The sequence below is a fragment of the Platalea leucorodia genome (assembly GCF_965183815.1).
Source record: "Platalea leucorodia genome assembly, chromosome: 4".
NCBI classification, from domain to species: Eukaryota; Metazoa; Chordata; class Aves; order Pelecaniformes; family Threskiornithidae; genus Platalea; species Platalea leucorodia.
In genome coordinates, this window is record NC_138826.1 from 118,082,409 (window position 1) to 118,102,705 (window position 20,297).

At 36.9% G+C, this 20,297-nt stretch overlaps 1 protein-coding gene across 1 annotated transcript in view; it reads right to left on the minus strand.

The window, feature by feature from the left end:
* The window catches only part of SEMA3A (semaphorin 3A), a gene marked incomplete at its 3' end in the record, with an annotated part of 171,668 nt that overhangs the window by 10,347 nt on the left and 141,024 nt on the right, over positions 1-20,297 (minus strand). Inside the window, exons 11-14 of the mRNA XM_082309095.1 lie at positions 14,935-15,154; positions 9,670-9,761; positions 6,640-6,681; positions 785-942 (exon numbers count right to left, since the gene is read on the minus strand). Coding sequence (XP_082165221.1) covers positions 785-942; positions 6,640-6,681; positions 9,670-9,761; positions 14,935-15,154 — 512 coding nt within the window. The remainder of the gene's footprint in view (positions 1-784; positions 943-6,639; positions 6,682-9,669; positions 9,762-14,934; positions 15,155-20,297) is intronic.

Genomic DNA, 20,297 nt, shown 5'->3' on the forward strand with positions numbered 1-20,297 from the left:
TGCAAGTGATTATCAACTCAGTTATTCCTAATTTCTACTTCAGTAGCTAAGAGCTGTTCAGTAACTAGCCTATACACTTTAAGGGAAAGAATTTCAGAGATAAAGGCAGGCAAAGAAAATATTATTTTAAATCTTCAGTTCAGGCAACTAGTACTTGTAAATTTTTTATAAAAATGCTATTTTTCACTTCCAGAGTCTGTTTTCCCTCAAACTTTGCATTGCAAAGCCTTTAGCATCAGTGCAGAGTGAATGTAAAATAGTGATTTTTCTGATCTGGTAGCATTTAGGCACATATCAACACATGCAAATTATACTTTTGAATAATAACAATAATGTTATATATCACTAAACGATACCTTTTCATTCATGCCCAAACACTTTATAAATATTTCCTTTGAATTAGAATTCATGAAAATGCAGGATAATTTACTTGGGCAAGTAGTTATTTTATTTTAATATCAAGCCCCCTCCTCATGTTAGAGAAAGGAAACTTTTTCTTTTTGCTGTTTATTACTGAGTATAAAGTTATGAATCCATTTCAGAGACCACTCTTTTCTAAATGTTTTTTTACAACAGCTTTTTAAGCCAACCCAAGAAGTAGCAGTGTTCACTTTAAATCAACCAAGACTTCATATTGCTTGTAACTCCCACAATTATGTTTTCTTTGGAAGAGAGAGGGCTCCAGTTAACCATCCCATGAAAAATCTCCAAAGCCCTCTGGTCATATTGAGATCATCAGTTAAAACAAATAGCAAACCATGCAGACATGTGAAACTGTCCCTACCTCTTAGCAGTGGGGAAGTAACGTGAGCAAGATGAACCATCCCAGGCACAGTAAGGGTCTCTCGCAAGGCAGCACTCAGCACATGCTTTTCCATACACATCACAGCGGTGTAAAGGAAGCTGTGAAACTCCAGTGGCTGAGCCAATGTAGAGCTGTTGCTGTTATAAAAGTTGAAAGAAAAAAAAAAAAGTTAAAAAAAAGGCAAATTACTGGGTTTTTGTTAGGAGGAAAGCATTAAAAAAAGTTATTTAACAATATGTTAGGACGATTACAAATACAATAAAGGATCATGATCTTGACGTACACTAAAGGAATGAGAAGAGAATTGTCCTCAGGACAAAAAAAGTCTACTAATAGGAAAAACTTTGATTTTTGTATGAAGCTCTTGGTGGCTTCCCTAAGCAGTAAGAAAAATTAAAGTACTCTTCCATTTTTTCTTTTCTATTCAGATCCCTGCCCAGGGAAAGCACTACGATCAGTGACAGAACACAATGGAGAATATGCTTTGAATTTAAATAAAAAGAAAAACCACTTTAATGTAAATTTCCTATATATGACTTTGATTTGTGTATGTGGGGGGGAGACCCAAAGTAAATTATTTCAGACCGATGCTAAGATATTTCAGCTTGGAAGCGCTGCCATACAAGCACTTCTTTGCATGTCTGATAATTCTGATGCTTCATACTCTTTTCTATAGGTCACGTGCTCTAATTGAAACATATTTTTAATGAGGCAAAATGGCTTACTTTATTTTGGATAGAAAACAGTATTGAGTGGAAGATGTAGTTCAAATGCAGAGAGAAGCTATAAAGTAAATAAAAAACCATGCATACAAAATGAACTACAGCTTTGTATGGCATCACAGCAGAATATCTTGTCTCTCTCAATTTTCTCTCTGATATCAAATTCATGTGGTCCATTAGGGAAGTTAGTCCCCAGAGGGACATAAGGAAACTGAACTACTGATCCTATGTGAAAGTCCAAGCAGAGATATTTCAGCTTAGCACTAATTCACAAAGAAAACAAGTATGAGTGTAGTAAGTAAATAAAGTTCCCTCTGAGATGCAAAACTAGTGGAAAACAAAATAAAGAGATAAACAAGAATTAAATGGCAGAATCCTTCTATTCCAGAAACACTGACACTTTGCTATCAAAAGCTTAAACTTTGTCACCCAGCACCCATGGTAGAGCAAGTAACACATGTCTTTTTAAGGTCTCACTCCAAGCAGTCCCACCAAGAAAATACAAATTTGTATTTGTTTTTCTTTCTTAGAAGACATAAAGCTGGTGTGGAAAATTCGATTTCAAGAAATGTTATAAAATTCTTCATCTCCTGCATTGTGATGTCCCAGAGGTAACATTTCCAGAGACTTCAGGAATGGAAGGTGGCTGAGGTCACCTACCTACTAGAAATGATGAGCACTGGATACCAGGAGCCAGCAAACCCAAAAACACTCATAAAAACTGTTGTGTTAACATCTTTCAGAGACAGCAGCTTGGCAGTTTATACAGACATATTAATTGTAACAGAAACATCCTGTGCATTTATATGAACACCAGTATTTTCTCAAGGAAAATATGACAAGGAAAGCACCCAAAGGAAAATTCACTGGTAAATTGAAAACTAAGCCCTTTCTCAGCAGCTGCTTCCGTCTATTATAGTGCCATAGCTGGGTTGTAAAACCACATTCTCTGGGCAAAAATCTCTGACCACACAGAGCTCTACACAAAGCCTTGACTGTCCATACCAGTCCCCAGTTAGTGCTGTATCCTTGAGAAGCAGATGACAGGCAGCAGACATGATAAGGTGATTCTCTCTAACTTAAATCACTTAATGAAGTGCCCAGCTTAGGGGTACATTCTGCAGTAAAAAGAGCAGCAATTCAAATCTTTGGTGACCTAAGCATTTCTCAAGGGATGCTTTTTCTCTTTACTGATTATGGAGGCAGCATAGGTCAAATTAGAGCTTCAGTTAAGTATCTTAAATGTCCAGATGGTATTGATCTGAGTCCTATGTAATTGGGGCATTAATATCTATATAAGCATGTAGCAATGTGTGGTGCAACTAACATAAAAATCAACCCAGAGAATGCACATGGGAAAATAAAGAATGGTGTAATGGTTTCCTATGCACCCCTGTAACCAATTTCATTTTGTCAAAACCCCCTCCCTAATTTCTAATAAATGTCTTCAGAATTAAAGAATGACCAGAAACACATAAGAAAAAAAAAGTGAGGCCAAAATAGGGTTACTTAAAGACTCTTCCTTGTAGATAAGTTCATAAAGTTCAGTCAGTGAACTACACCATGTGTTTCAGGTGCTGCACAGCCTGAAGGCTGCTGCCCTGTTTGCTGCTTTTCTGATCATGGTTTTAGACTCCAGCTGGTGATCATTATTCTGGACACTAATAATATATAAATCCAGGCAGCATGAAATTCAGAAAATAGTAATAGAATGATTTGCATCAATGGTCTGACCTTACTTTGCCATACACAGCCAAACTGCCTTTTGGGCAAAAGTCTCTCCCAGGAGGTTGTTAATTTAATAAATCAGCTAATTATCAAATCAAACCGGGGGGGGGGGGGGGGGGGAAACAGTTGTCCTCTAAAAATTCTTGCAGATGTATCAGAACTCCAGAAAAAACTGAGGAAATTAATGTTTTAAGCAATCCAGTGGTTTCTGTTGCCCCACAATGCTGCCCAAAATGCAGTCTTTCTTTAGAAGTCAGACAAAGAGATAACTGAGAATTTTTCCATTTGCAACTAAAAAAAAAAAGAGACATGAAAAAATGTAAGAAGAACTTAGGCAGAATTTTAAAAGGAACTTTAGGGAGAATGAGGTTCAAGTCCCATTTAATTTAATTTTATGTCTTGAAGTAACTGATGCAGAATAGTTCAGGGGGCTGTTTAAGTGCCAAATCCATTTGGAGCTGCTCCTTTCTACATGCTCACCATGGACAGAAATGGTGATCTCTGAATAAATTTCAGTACTTTGTGAAAAGTACTATAAAGTAGTCACTAAAATCTTTCTGAAGGTCTTTGCCTTGCCTTATTTGAGAATCTTGTGGAGGAGAAACAAAAGCTCTTTGTAGCAGTTCACCAGACAAGGAGATGGCCTGTATCAGCCAAGGATCTCCTTGGTTTTTCCCATCTTACCAGAAATCCAATGGCTTTTTGAAACAGAGGATCACAAACCTGACCCTGAGAAAAAGATGAGAGCTTACTCCACAAAAAGTCACCTTTGATTGAAAGTCAGGCCTGACTTTTTGGCCTGCTTCGGTATTTTTAAATCAAGGGAATAATTATGGAGCCCCACCTGACAGGCTCGGGGCCAAGTGGTAGCCAGGGGCTCCCTGCAAGCCTGGCTCCCACAGAACTGTGAATTTAGGCAGCTGCAGAGTGTTACAGTGGCTCTAGGATGCTGTCCTCTGAAGGTTTGTGTCTATTGCTAACCACGCATAAGTTGTTTAAGTGATAAGCTTACATAAGCCTAGGGCTCTGAACACAATTAGGAGGAATATGTAGCTTCAGTGAGAAAATATAAATATAATTCCTGTGAGTTAAAGACAGCAGGGTTGAGAAAGACTGTATCAAGGCTTAGTCTTGCCCATGAAGGCTAAGTTTCCTTGCTCAAAGTCACACTTGCTCAAGGGCCAAATTCATCCTCATAGAGAAAGACACGGCAACCTTAGAGTTTTATATAATTTAAAACTTAAGCTGAGTTCTGCTCCTGAAGAATTTGTAGAGTTTGGTCTTCAGGAAGAAGAGTCATTTGTAACACATCATATTGACACAATGGCAAAAGAGGTAGTTTTGAATAACCACCATAGTAAAACATTCAAAAATAAGGAGAAACTCCCCATACCATGTTTTTATAATTGGATGAAAGAATTGTTAGTGAAAAAATAAAATTAAGTGATTGTTTTAAAGTTATTCAATAGGACATGCTGGTTTTACTGTTTACATTTCCTGCTCCTGCTTTCTACAATGCATAGAATTATCGTGCTGTTTATATGAAAAACGCCCTGCTTATCAGAACACGAGTAAAGTGTTTGAGTTATAAAACTACAGTATTTTTAAATCATAAATATAAAGTGGAAACATGTTGCCATATACTTATTTGATACAGAGACACAGTGCCAAAAGCTTGTCATATTGTATCACGATTCTCTCATTTTTAGCCTCAGGCTGGTTGATTTTTCATGAGCTTAACTCTGCCTGAATAACTTGAATTTTATGAACTTTTTAGATTTAGACAATTTTAGCAGTGTAAATTTGTTTTCAAAAGACTCAGGGAAAATTGTAATCTCTCCTGAATAACTGAATAACTAATAATAAAGATGCTTTGAAGAAGAAGTTGTATGAAAACACATGGTCCGTTATCAAATATGATTGGCTGCTTTAAGGGAATGTACTTATAAAAATAATCCAAAGCAGAGCATTTTGGTATGATGTGAACATATATACAACTTGACAGGTTTGTTTTTAAATATCCCAGTATTCAATAGTACATTTTTTTTGTCCTGCCATTTTTGTTGTTTTAGGTGGTAAACTATGTTAGAAGAGTGTCCCCAAACAAAATGTTTTCTGTCAAATACATGAATGCTTTCAGACAACTTTCCTGAATACAGTGAATTCTGAGTTAAAAATGCATCATTTCAAACATAATATTGGGCTCTGTCCAGTACAGAATGAATTCAACTTCTGTTTAATAATGTGTAGAGCGAGGTAGATGAATTAACTAAATCTTATTTATAACAAACACAATTTTTAGTGCACCCAGTCCTGGAAGTAATACCAAATCTCCTCTTTACTGACAATGACATTAATGGAAAAATTAATAAGTGTGAACAAGTTGCTTGTATTTACTGAATTAGGCTCCAAATCAACACAAATATGAAAAAGAAAAAGAAAGTTTTATTATGTTAAATTTGACACTAAATTTTATGTCTCAGACTTCTGAGACAGGAAATGACAGTGGCTGGGATCCATCTACCTAATTTGAGGCAGAACTGGAAGATAGGCCCCTAATACCCACTTCACTCCCAGACTGCAACCCAATGTTCTTTGCATGACTACATAATTCATCAGCTGCTTCACAAAGGCAACTAATAATAATTGCCTATATTTGCTCAGAAATGCAGGAACCACCTTTACTGTAAATCAGACAAAACTTTACCTCCATCTATCAAGAAGTCCAGTTCATTTTAGTTATGGTCTGGTCTACAATGAAGGCTATAATACACATCTCTTCTGTAAGAAGTTAGTTATTAGTGCACTCAATAGAAAGTATGAAATATAAATTCTGGAGTCTGGAACACATATCCTAACCATGTCACTGAATGAGAAGGCCATGGAAAATTTGGACTAAACCAGATATACACTCTTTGTTAAAGCTGAATGGTGCACATCCAGGAATGGAATGGGCATTGGACAGAAAGATAGGAGGATGCCTCATTTCCAGTCTTTGCTTCCACTATCTCCATTTTGTATTAGACTATTCCTACAAAGACCAGAACTAGTCCCATTAAAGCAAGGGACCAAGTTTGGCCACTCCTTTTGAACAGTTTTTCTGTCATGAGAACATTCCATAATGTGGATTTTTTTTTTCTTGAGAGCCTCCAGACAGTTGGCTAGTTTGTGTTTAGTTTCCACCTTACCAGAAAGTAACACAAACTAGACTTTTCCTTGCTCCTTTGCATGTCACATTTTCCTGAGAAACTACCGATGTTTATGTAAAGGGATGGGATGCTGCTGCTGTAATTAATATGTCTCTACTGACTGCCAAGTTACTGTCTCCACAAGACAGAAACTAATAAATATTTAAAAGTGATTTAAAGTTTGTGCACATAGTACCTGTTTTGTGGAAATCTTCATTGCTGAAATAACAGTGGGTTCCTAGGGATAAAAAAGAGTTAAAATATAAAATGAGCTCTATAAACATAAAAATTCTGTTAGAATGCGATTTGTCCAACCTAGAAAACCTGAAATTAAGCTAGACGCTCCTTAGTAATAGTGCTTCTTGTTGTCTTTTGCAGTGAAATAGTTTCTAGCTGTAAGTGAATTAAAATGCATGTACATATCTGGGTGCACCTTTGATTGCTATGTTGATTGTAGACATATCATTTTCCATGATTATTACAGTTTCATTGTGATTACTTTGTTACTAGTTTCACATCTTGAAATTAATTTCTATGCTTAATATTAAAGCTACATTTAAAGAACTTCCCAGGTAATATGAAAATAATAATGGCTGTGTCAAAATACGTAGATACTATATATTAAGGGTGATAACACTGAAATAAGCAACACATTTTAACCATATCAAGGTGAAAACCCCATTCCTGCAAAATCTTATTCATAAGAAAAAGCCTTAATCCCAAGCATATTCTTGTTGATGGCACTGCATTATTCACATACAAAGAAGTTACTCATATTTGCAGAACACAGAACTAAAACTGGCAAGAGGTTTTTTGCACCCTGGAATACCCATTATTTAATCAACCAAATGGGTCACTAGGAGACTTATTTTTCTCCTAGCTAAGTCTACTCTTAGTTATACCTATCGGTAGCAAGCAGATGTCAAACCAGTATCTACTTTCTTACATGAGAGACTATAGGAAATACTTAACAGAATAAGTATGTTTAGATCTGATTAAAAGACTGTTACACCTTTTAGGCCCAGCTGCTTGAATGGCTTTTAATCCTGAGAGTGGCATAATTTGGTTACGAAGTGTGCAAGTCAATTCTGTATGAACTTTATTCCACGTAAAAAAATCTACTATTGATCCCATGCATCATACTTCTGGTTATATACAATAATAAAGTCCTTATTAAGCTTTTACACTTGTGTAGATTTCAACTTGCCTATCCTGAGAGAATTTGATATGGGTCAGGGGATGTTAAGCATGTGGACTTGCCTTTACAAATGGGTTAACAGACCTTCTATTAGAAAGCATCAATTAAGTGTAACATTTGAATGAAAATTGAACTCATTAGTTTGTTTGCTCAGCTGTTTAGAGAAATATTGCACAAATGGGGTTAAAAGAGGCATTTGTTATCAGTGTAACAGATATGGAAGACGTTCAGTTTCATGGAATTATAAATGAAAAGCATTGTGTTCTGCAGATTGCAGCTTGAGCATCAAAATACATTCTTTATGATACACATAGACTCTTTAGTAACTACAGAAAACTTACATTTGGTTAAGGTACATGTAAAATCTGTTGCAAATTCCCTATTGAAAGATCTGTATCTTATGCATACAAATTCTACTTATTCCACTGCAGTACATTAATGCCTTCTTTAAGTCTTAAATACATGCCAAAGGAGATAAATGAGCTTTCAAGTGAATCAGAACACCAAAATCCTTTTGTGTAATGAAAAAATACACATGTAAAGTAAAATACCAGATTTGAATTTGCCATTAACCATTCTACTTCTGCAAAGCCTTTCTGAAATAAAACTTTCGCTCCATTTATTTTCTTTCTTTCACTTTTATATTTCTCTGATCTCCTTTAACTTGGCACTTCAACTTGATTTAGGTAAGAGTCTCATACATTATCAACAATTGCCAAATTATCCTGCATTAATGTAATGACTTTCGCGTGTATAAAAAAGAAAAAAAGCTGGGAGCCACAAATCACTTGTCTCATTTTCTCCTCATAGTTTCTACTTTATTTTTCTGTTAAAAAAAAGAAAGAATAAAACCCCACATTTCTGCCCTCAAAAAAAACCCCCAAACTATGGATTGCAGAAAGATACCCATTTTCCAGTGGTATCTTGCATTCAAACCAGTGGTTTCTGTGCAAGATTGGTACCAGTAACGGTAAGACTGCCCATAAGAAAAAAAATATAGAAAATAATAATAAAAAGATATACAAGCTCTGTTTAGATGTGTTTTGTCTGTTCAGAAACCAAAGGTAAAGGGATGGCAAATGAGTATGATGAGGATGTGGCAGCTGGGCCCCTGTGGCAGGTTCGGAGCGCGGTCCTTGTCAGCACATCTGGAGTGAGACCACGCGACGTGGGGCTCTCCGAGCATACAAGCATCATCTTCATGCTGTCAGATTAACCTCGTCCTCCCAGCTAGATATCAACCCCCCAAAAGCCTGGAGCCTGTGAAATGGTGCTATAAAACGGCACTGACAAAAAGAATAACATGGGGAATGTAAATGATTCGTTGTGTACAAAACAGGAGACATCCCTGGGTTCTGTCTGGAAAGTGTTTGAAAGGTTTACTCAGCCTCGACTTGCAGCAGTGCCTACAGGATGCCTTATTTTTTAGGTGGCTCAGATGGGAAAACTGGAAGAGACTGAATTTCACAAAAAAGTACTAAAGCTTAGGGGGTGTTTACGGTGTCTTGTGTCAAACCATGAAAATGAGACCCTAAAGTCACCTTTGAAAATATAAATACTTCCTTTATTTCTCAGATTATTAGGCATAAGAAAACTGTGCAGACCACTGTTTTTCCAAAAGTATCTTCCTACAGTTACATTATGCTGATAGTCTGAATACTGTCAGGAGTTTATGCATCCATAAAATTGGTGTATTGCATATCTCTGTGGGAGAAAACAGACAGACAGTATTCCCAGACTTGCACAGATACATATTTAACTGGAGCACCTAATGGCACTAAGATTCAGAAGTTCTAATTTGCTTTTTAAACTACAAAACAAGAGCCCAGAATGCCATTTCGTTTATCATTAACCTCCAGCTAGCACTGAATGTTTCAAGGTTTATTTTGACTAGTGTCTGGGTCTCTAAATGACAAGCTAATTAGAGGGGTATGCCAGGCTATTCCTTGGCTAGACTGCAAGAAGTTTAGTTTGCAGCTGTCCACAGAGAAATCTACAACCTGACACTTGAAATTTAGCCGCACTTACCCGAAAGACTGTCATTTCTTCCAGCAAGACTTCCTCTAATTCATGCCAAGTCTCCTTAGGAATTGAAACCACTTTAAGAACTGTTCCAATATCTTGAAAAGGAAAAAAAAAAAAAAGTTCTCAGGTGCTTAAGAAGCACACTTCAGTTTCGGAGCAGCCAGAGTTTCTTGTAGTATGTAATTATTTCACATGTAAAGACTGTGAAGCTACATATCCCTGAGCATTCATTGTTCAAAATACCAAGTCCTGTTTAAAATAACCTAGAAAAACATTGAATTTCAGGAGGACATTTCACTGAAGTCTTTCAATTATCAAAATGCAAGAAAGAAGATTAATACTACTATAGTTATTAAAGAATGAAAAGGACTGAAATACTATTTAAGCGACAGTATGAAATGACAGATGTTTCGGTCATTTAACTGAGGAAGGACATGCACTACATTTACCCAGGCATGTTTCATTGTCCATTTTAAATATGATGTTTGTCATTCTTAAAATGCATGTGAAGATGCTGTCAGAAAGCTCAGTATGGATATAAAAACATCTGGACAAATGTTGTTAGACAGATGAAGCTGTTAGATCTCTTAAGTACAGGCAATCTTCCCCATGTCAAACAAAGTACCTAAGACATATAAGCCCCTTAAGGCATCTGTATTTCTCTGTGTGTTAGATACTAGTCTTCGCTGAGGGGTAAAAAGCAATACAACTTGTATCTTCTGTTTAGAAATAGGTGTGTGCCAGCATTTTAATACTATATCCATTTACATTCTTGGGGTTTTGCAATTGACTTTAACATGAACAAGGCCAACGCTTCAAATTCCAGAGTTACAGCCTTTGGTTTTGTGAATATGGTTGAGACTTAAGATCACCTCTGTTTTACAGCTTCTGCATCTGCAATTTATTTGTTTGTTTCCATGAACAGAATTTTCAGGGAACAACAACTAAAAAAAAGAATCATTTCTAGGTTGGTACACATCACTGCAGACTCCCTGAAATGGAAACACTCTGTATGTGACTTTTCTTTTTAACCACCCAAGTGTAGTGCCACGTAAATATATCATAGGAATCACAACTGTGCCCCTGAGGACTTGGCATGTTGCACATTCTATAGCGGTAATAGCTTAGGAAAATATAAAGCATTTTAAATGGATAAAATTCTCAAAGTAACAGAACTATAAAGGTCAACATTCTCAAAACAAGAATTAACCATCAATTACACAAAATCAAAACATATTTTGTATGTGTACATATTTGTGTGTTAGTTGAAACTTCTGATTAAAAAATGACAACTCACCACTTCTATATTGAAAATATGTATAAAATTGAAACAAATAGATTACACAGGTTGAAAATGTTTTTATAAGGTGACTAACTTAAAAGCTATTGATTTCATGAGAAAATTCTGGTATTTCAACTTTTTTATATTAGTTTGGATTAAAACATTCTAGAAATCCTAGAATATCCTGTAGAACTGAGATTTTCATTTTTCTATCATCTGCTCCCCTTTAAGCAGATATTGGTTTCCAAGTACATATTTTTGGAAGTTTAGAAATAAGTGATTTTTTTTCCACAAAATATGTACATCGCTGTTTTCTTTCATTAGTCACAAATTCATAGATTCTTTTTTAAAAAGAAAAAAACAGTTCTTTCTTACAACAACAACAAAGCAAAGCACAGCTTTCTTTTTATTTGGGCAGCTACATGTACAAACTAAACTAGTAAAATATACTAGATAAATTATTATGGAAGTGGTTTTCATTATGGTTACTGCTACTAATTGAATATATTTCATTCAAGAAATATTGAGAACACTACAGAACAAATGCAATATAAACTTTAGAGCAAGAAAAAAAATCCACATTTCTACAACAGAGTAATTGAGAACAACAGATAATTTAACGTTAGTTATATTTGTAATTTAATGGATGAGTTCATTTCCTTAATTATCCTGATAATTTGATGACTGTGGTTTTGAGGAAAATACATTGCCTGGGTAAAAAAAAGAGAACTCTGATCTAATAAATAGAACAGCGTAGCAATGACTGTATTCTGTGTTGTACTGTGACTGTCCTCAGTCACAATCCATCAAATGCCATATTCCAGAAATAAAGGGGGATTTTTGATAAAACAGCACAAGGGAAACTGTGGAGCCTGCATGGGGCACTGAGCAGACCTGAGCTCCCCACAGAATGTTGTTTCAAAAAAAGGTCTGACTTTTAAGTGGATCCTGCAACAATTACAGTTGCTTGATGCTTGAGAAAGCCTCTGAGGTCAAAGATACACTGTGTTAATCACTACGGCGACTCTCGTCAGGCCACAGGTACCAAAGCGGGGCTTTATCTGAGATCTAGATCAAGTTTTACAGAGTAGTATTTCAAACAATTTCACACAAATGGAATCAGGCTTCTCCTTTAGGATCAATAGGCTCTGCTCAGTAAGATAAGATTACTGTTATTAATTTGCTTTACTGACAGATGTACCTTGACTGTGCCAAATGATCCCAAACATCAGACACTCAGGATATGCATTAAGTGCATATCTTAAATCCTGTTTTTTTCTGATATAATTTCAAGCATGCCGATATGATTTTATTTCCATTGTGAAACACACTGGTACAATCACAGTGGGAAAGAAACTGCTCGGCTAAAGATTTCACCCACAGGAAAGGAAAATGTGACCACGCTGGATGGCTATTAATTATGTTGCGTTCAATTATCATCAGTTATTCAATGAAAAGGAAAAAAAAAGTATTTCTTCAACATATTGAAGTTCAGCAGCATGTGGAATAATGTAGATTGCTGCAACAGCAAGGGGAAAATACAGAGAAATGTATCTAATCTGATGGGACAGACCTGCATAGAAAACTCCAGTCATACCCCAGAGGGCTTAATTCTGGCTTTGTCATAGGTTCAGATCATCAAGTGGGAAACTGGACTGTGACTAGAGTCCCTAATCTGCTCCCCGGTTTGTTCTTTGCTTGGGGAAGATGTAATACGCACTGATTGTGTATCTGTTTCTGGTTCCTTTGACTTTGACCAGCTGGCTCAGTGCAGCTTTCTGGCAGAAAGCAGGCAGGGCCTCAGTTCTGCCTCTTTTCCTTTCCCCCTGCATGGAAGACGCCCTTTCCTCATTCTGAAAACTGCGCTGAGGGTAGTGAGCTCAGAGGAGCACGGAGCACCTTTTCTGCCCCCGCTCCAAGCACAGGTGTTGTAACGCCTGTTCTTGTCCCATGAGGGTATAAACTCCTGCTGGAAAAAGAACAGTTTCTCTAGACAAAAGTAATATTTCAAGAAATAATAACACTCTGCACTTACAAAGCTGTGTTTTTGGTGCTGAAATCTCTTTTGGCAAGTGTAAGTAATAATCTTTCAATACTTTTACAGTTCTTGGGCACAAATATCAGCAATGTTGGATGAGATCCAGAGCACTTACCACACACCTGAATATTAGTGGTTTAGGGAATTAAGTGAGTGCCTAAATTCCCAACTCAAAGGTAAGAGCTAGATATCATTGAGGCTCTTTCAGAGGGAGACTTTGCCTGACTAATTTAGATAAGAACCACTATATGTAATGATAACTATCTAAAAGCTATAGCTCAGGTTTAAGCAAGTCTTCCTGTACTGTCTGAAAACAGACAGGAACTTCTGCATAACTATTCATCTTGCTCTAACAGAGGTCTCAAAGAAAGTACAATGAATCTCTCTCTGGAAGTACTTATCCCTCTGCACTGCAGAAGCCAAGGCATCTTTCTTAGACTGAATGCCAAACTTTGGTGAGATAAATGCCACCTCTTGTGCTCAAGATGTAGACATAAATCAGCTCCTTATGTTTGTTCAGTATCATACTCTGGATGCTGAAGGGCTTGTTCCCTCACATCGCAGCCAAGGGGAGTATTGCCATTAATTTTTTTTCTGGGCTGAATCAGGTCACAGAAGACTTGTTGAAAGGCACAAAACACTGCCAATTGTAGATGGCATTGAAGTCTCTAATGTGCGATGGAAAATATATGTGTTGTGTAAAATCATATGAAACTACTTTTCAATGTTTTATGCAAGAACATATTGTAGCGCTGGTATCTAATAACTCAGTTCACAGCTTTAAAGAGCTGGAACACTTTCTGCAGAGCTGCATTTCCTGCAGTAAGTGTTCTGAATTGCTACGCATGCACTGTGTTTGGTACACAAAGCTTCATCAGCTCTCAGTTTACTCATAATATATTTCAGGCATCAACATGAAAGAGACCTTGAGATTTATCGCTTTGGAAATCTGACCCCAGGTCTAGAGCACCAGAACTGTACTTAAAGCAAGTAAAAAATTGGACTGTTATAAGACAGACAGACAGACAGACAGATATTTTTTGGTCCAAAGCTGAAAAGAAACAGTGGGGTTTTGGTTTGATTTGTTTTGACTACATGATGCCAATGTCTAATTACTAGCAATTATGTTCAATAGAAGTTTAAAACGGTTTTATTCAACATAACTGAAACACCGGTCGACTAATGGAAAATCTTCAAAGGTGAAGAAGCAGCTCCACCAACTGCTAATCAGCATAGTTCTGAAGCCCCTGAACCTAGGCAAATGCATATCAGCTAATTTCTGGCCACTGTTTTTTTCTTATGATTACCTTTTTGGAAAAGATGTCTTCCCTGAGTGCATATCTCCACTTTTGATAAAATGCCCAAGCTGTATGATTCTGTAAAGGCTTTGGAAAGGATATCAGGTTTCTATTTGAATACCAGCTCTTCTTAAAACATTTCATATGTGCCTGATATCTTCATCTTAAGTAAAATGATGCACTCTTCTGGCTAAAGAGCTAGGAATCTTAAGGCAATACTTGAAATACTTGAAAGGCACACAAGACATTTCCCATACCTGGATAGCTGCCTCATTCATGTTAATACTACTTATGCTGTACTTCAAAATGGGTACCTCAAAACCTGCATTTTAATACTAAATTATAATTAACAAGGCAAGATATTTCTAATAAAATTCCCTAATAACAGCAGTTGAAAAGAGAGTGGTTTGATCTTAATCCAGATGGCAAAGCTCCTAAAGAATTAAGTTATGCAGGCTGTGGCCTGAACCTGTTACAGAGAATGTATGTAACAAAGACCTCCCCACACACAAAATTTTGAGTCTTGCCCCAAATTTTCACAGGTATACACCATTCTATCAGTGTTCTGTCTTTCAGAGAATGAAATTTTATCTGATCTATGTCTGCATAATGCCTGGAGGAGCACACAGTGTAGATTCAAGACTTCTCACCTGTGCCAATGAACATCACATCATATTGTCCATCTTCTGCATCTACTCGATCTACTACTATCTGGGTGAATTGGTAATCCACGTCCGTTTTGATCATGATTGGACGATTGTTGATGGGGAATACTGGGTTGTACATGGCTGGATGACTTCTTGCAAATGTTATAACTTCATCAGGAAGGTCCTTGGTGGAATCAAAGCCTCCAAATGTTTTACTGGGACACTGGAAATAAAAAAGAAAATGTTTTACATTTTATTATTGATCACTAAAAACATACTAGAAATCCATTTCATTACAATCATCCCAACTACTACAGTCTATAATTAAATAAAGGGATCTAAGTGTTTCACGAGAGACAGCAAAAGTTAATTCTGTCACTAAAAGTCTCAATTTTTTTTTTTTCATTTTGGATTTAAATCAATCTGGTTAACAGAATGTAAACGATAATCATACATCATTTTTATTACTACTATGCAGTGCAAAAGGATTTTCAGTCATTTACTGAGTAGTATTAGTCTTTAATTGGCAGAAGGAAGAAATCCTGAATTATCTAAAATCATTAAATATGAGACAAGCAATTTCAGTGTTTGGTTACGTATATAACAGAAAATTAATTAATTATGCCACCATCTTAGTTTCAAAGCCTTCGGCTGGGGCTGCACGGCTAGAAGGCGCGTCCCCTGGGTGGTGGATAGGGGGATCCCCCTCTGGAGGGTGCACCGGATAAAATTGAAGAAGGTGCCGTGAACCAACGCAGCCTAAGGGAAGGCCACCCTGACAGAAAAACCACTGGCCCTCCAAGTCATGGGGGTTGGGCAGGAGGCCAACTACCTCCTCCCAGAAAAAAAAAATAAAAAGTTGCAGAAACGACGAGCATCAGAAATGGCGGGGATGGAGAAAATCAGTAACAAAGTGAGGAGGAGGAGATGGAACTGGATCGGTCATGTCCTGAGGAAAAAAACAACAGAAGACTGCGCTGTGGCCCTTGGGTGGACTCCAGAGGGAAGAAGAAAGTGGGGTCATCCAAAAACGACCTGGCATCGGATGGTGGAGGTTGACGGCACGGCACGCAGCCGCAGACCGATCGAAGTGTAAGAACGATGTTCGCGCCTTGTGTGCCTCCTGGCACTGAGAGAATTCAGTTCAGTTCAGTTAGTTTCAAAGTATTGTCTTCAGAAGTTGTCTGGAAGTCAGTTCCTCTCTGAGGAACCAAATCCTTAAATGCTGGGATAATTCCCTGTTCTACTGACTTTTCAAACTCCTGCTTGTCTCAACGAGCCTGTGTCATCCATGTAGTCCCGATAACATGGGTCCTGTTACACCAAATCAAATCAAATGAGTCACGTCCTAAATGTATCTCTTTTCTCTCCATTGATTTTAAAGAAAGTCTTCTGTGAGTGTTGCTGATGATACTGTCCATGTGAACAGTTAGGTGAGATGAGTCTCACTAAAGAACTGAAATAACTCCTCACTGTTGTGTACTGTGCAGTAACAGAAAAGCTGGTGTCCCCTTGGGACTAACTTGGTCCCTATGAAGTAGCACAGTAAAGAGTCCCTTTGCCCCCTTATATACCTGTGGGCGGGCCAGACAGTTTTGCCTCTAATCTCAACATTCTCTCAACATGAGCAAAAAATAGAGGCTGAAAAGGGAAGAAGAGGTAAGACCATGGCTTTGGTTGCCACAAAAGTATTCCTTCACTTTCACCTACCACATCTCCCCATGGGGAGACTCGAGGACTGTGGCCAGTCACCACCATTTTCTCTCATCTCTTCTGTAGAATTGGTAAGTATTTTATGAAAAATTAGAGGTTACTTTAACATAAGCATTTGTAGCGTGTTAGTTATGTTGAATGGATGAAGAAAATGAGCCACAATAGCATTAAATCACCAGTCCGAAGATACTCAGCAAAGAACTTTGTGTCACCCACTCCTAACCTGTTCAGATACCTATGTAAGACATATAAAACTCTGAAACCGTTGACAATAATTATGTTTGTGGTGTTTGAACCTGAAATATAAACAGCTGGTGTTAAAATGCCCTGAATAATTTGCCCTTTATATCCATGTAGAGAATATCTTCCAATTAAATTAAAAACTTAGACGACAACATCTTATTAACCAAGAATCCAGACCTTGCAGGATGCTCAGCAGAAGAAATCAATTGTCTTTGCTATCACCTTGATCCAAATTATTAATAATTTATCAGAAATGAAATTAAAAAATCAATGTTGTCAAAAGAAGTAGTTGTTATACTCAGCAAAGGGACACTTCCAGCATGGACATATAAAGTGTAAATTGTCCCTTTTGGGCATATTTGTCAGTAAGCAAATTCCTGCATTCTGTTCCATTACATGGTATGGAAGGGAGGAAGGGAGGGAGGGAGAATATTTGATTAATGCATGTGGAGCAGACTAAGCAGAAAGCAAGTTAGTTATCATCTAGTTTACTGTGTCAACATTTTTCAGCCTTTTTGTTATTATGTGTTCTTGCTCTCTTGTACAGAACTATTACAAAGAGAAAATCAGATAGGCTTTTTATAATCATTGGCCAAACCATTGTCTGTCTCAAAAATTGTGTTTAAAATTCTACACTTCAATTTTAAGTTTGCTTTACATCTCGATTAATATTCTAACTACAGTTCAACACTAATTACTCAGATTAATTAGATAATGATTAATTAGATAATATATGTAAAGTGCTTTAAGTATAAAAATCACTACACAAGAACTAAGTATTGTTAATTGCAGCCGGGCAAACACTGAAAAAACAGTAAATGAATATTAATTTCCATTTTAAGTAAATTAATTTCAGCTGTGTTTCAATTGCTTGAATATTTACTTTCTGGCTCATTTTCTGACAAAGGATTTTACTTGCAGCTATGTTGACCAAGATATATTTTATGCAGAAAAATCATAAAACTAGAATTAGTGTCATAATTCTGTGTGTTTAAATGAGACTCCCAGTTCTGAGAGCCAGATTACTCCTCCTTGGATCCCCTGCTTTTCTGAGAATAAAAAAATGACAGTAACTTCGTGTCTTTACATCTAAAGTTTAAAGTGCATACCTGGAGTAGGCTGTGGCTCACATTTATCCCACCCCACTTTAGGAAACTGGCCGAGATGAAATCAAACTCTCATTGCTATAACTCCCTCCCTTTTCAATAGAGTGAAATGGGCACCATCAGTCCAAATTGCTTGCAGAGGAATCTCAACTCACATAAATTCAGAGATAGAATAGAATAGAATAGAATAGAATAGAATAGAATAGAATAGATAAGAATAGTTGTCCCAAGGAGGAAAGTCCTGTTATGCTTACTTATGTTACAGTCACAAAACCAGGATACACAACAAAGACATTATCCTTGATGCTAATGACAGGACTGCTTTTGATATTAGTGGGTCTAGATCAAGCTAATTGGCAAGGCGCTTCATCAGAACTCATACCTAATATACCTATTATACTATACCTAATATACTTATATACCTAATCTATTCCACTGACAACAAGGAAACAGAAAGTTTTCAGATGCCAAAAGACAGGCATGAATACAAATATCCTGAAAAAGTTTGCAGAAATGAGCTTCATCTTGGATTCAAGTAGAGTCAAAGAACTCTTGCATTTAACATCCACTTCCAATTGTTGGTCCCCAGTATGATATGTCAGGGGTTTTGATCAGTCAGGAGGAGGTAACTAGGCTATCCTCTAACTGGCCTATTAGGGAATTCAACAGAATAAATCAATAGCTACAATTTGGTAGGAACAAAAAGTGCTTTGGTCATAACTGAAGATAGACTCTTGGTACCATGAAGCAGAGAAACCTTGAGCTCTGTAGCTGAATTTACAGAAAGTCAGATATGAATTCAGGATGAGGTACCTCATTCAAGATGAGGTATATACAAAAATCCTCCCTCCTCTCCCAAATATTGTTAAAAGGTTAAAAAAAAAAAAAAAGTTCTACACATCCTAAAGGAAAAATCCTGGCAACTTCTTTGTTAAATGTGAAGCTGATATAGAATTGTTTACAAAGTTTTCCGACTTTTCAAAGGAACCATTAACTTTCCTTTTTCTTTACTCATACTGGGCAAGTCACCAGATGCTCAAGTAGTTTACTGGCACCTCACCTATTAAATTCCTCAGATAATTCAGCACTGTTTAACTGTAGTGAGATCTGGAAATGAATCACTGTAAGAAGCTCAGGTTTTATTTCTCCCTCCCCTTTCCCTGTTTCTTGGAAAAGGAAGCCACAAGTCTGATATCTAAAGGAACTTCAAAAACCTTTCTTCTTTATTCTCAACAGGTCTTCAAAGCCATTGAAAATACATCCGATTTTATCAGTTTAGAAACAAAAAGCTTCTTTTCAGCCAGAAATGTCTCTCATAATTATAATTCAGTTTTATCCTACTAATACAATAGAATGATTTTAGCAACCGTGAGGGAAAAAAAAATCTTTTTCAAAGTGGTAGACACCAGGATTAGAGTCACTGGCAGTGGGCTAGGAGAAATTGATGGCCTCAGCCACTCTTTGATTAACATCATTTATCATTTATACATGATGCGACTGCAGGGCTATGTAGACTTGTATAATTTGGGATCACATTCACCCGTAGGCAAGAAAAATGTTTACAATGAAATGTGAACATCTTTGCACTTTCTTTGTGAATCTTAGCATGTTACAGTGAAATTGTAAGGGTAAAATCCGTTCTGAGAGGATAGGCAGAAAAAAAAAAGGATATGTAACTTAACTGTATTTCCCTATTTTGGCAAAAGATCTGATGGCTTAGGTCACTTAGCCACTTAGGGGCTGGATTGGGGTCCCTGCTTTTCTGCTTGTTCTCGGGAATTTGATCAAGCTATTCTTCTCCCATACGGATCTCAGTTCAAGACCCTCAGACAAGTCTTGGAATAACCCACAGGCTCTGAGGCAGGCAGAGCTGTGTTGCCAGTCTCTAGGGCAAATATTTAAGCTGTGCATTCAGAATCTCAATAGAGCTGCATCCGATCCCTGCCGAGGAATGAATGTAACAGAGCCACTGTGCAGCAGCCAGTTCATCTCAGTCTATTTCTGTGACAGAAACATGTAATGTTCTTCTTTGTCTGTAGTTTTACATAATATCTATTATTTGTTTTTGTTTAGAAAAGTTAATCAATACTGGAATCAAAGAGGAATATAAACAAACAGAATAATGAACACTAACTTATTAAGTAAGTCTGTCAGACTGGAAAGAAGATGACATTAGCTGTACAAGAAATACCAAAAATATCTACTCATTCACATTTTCCACAAGGCTGTAAAACAATGCAACTGCAAAAAAACCCCTCTGACGTATCAGCATTAACTATAGTAATTAAAAAAAAAAAAGTTCAG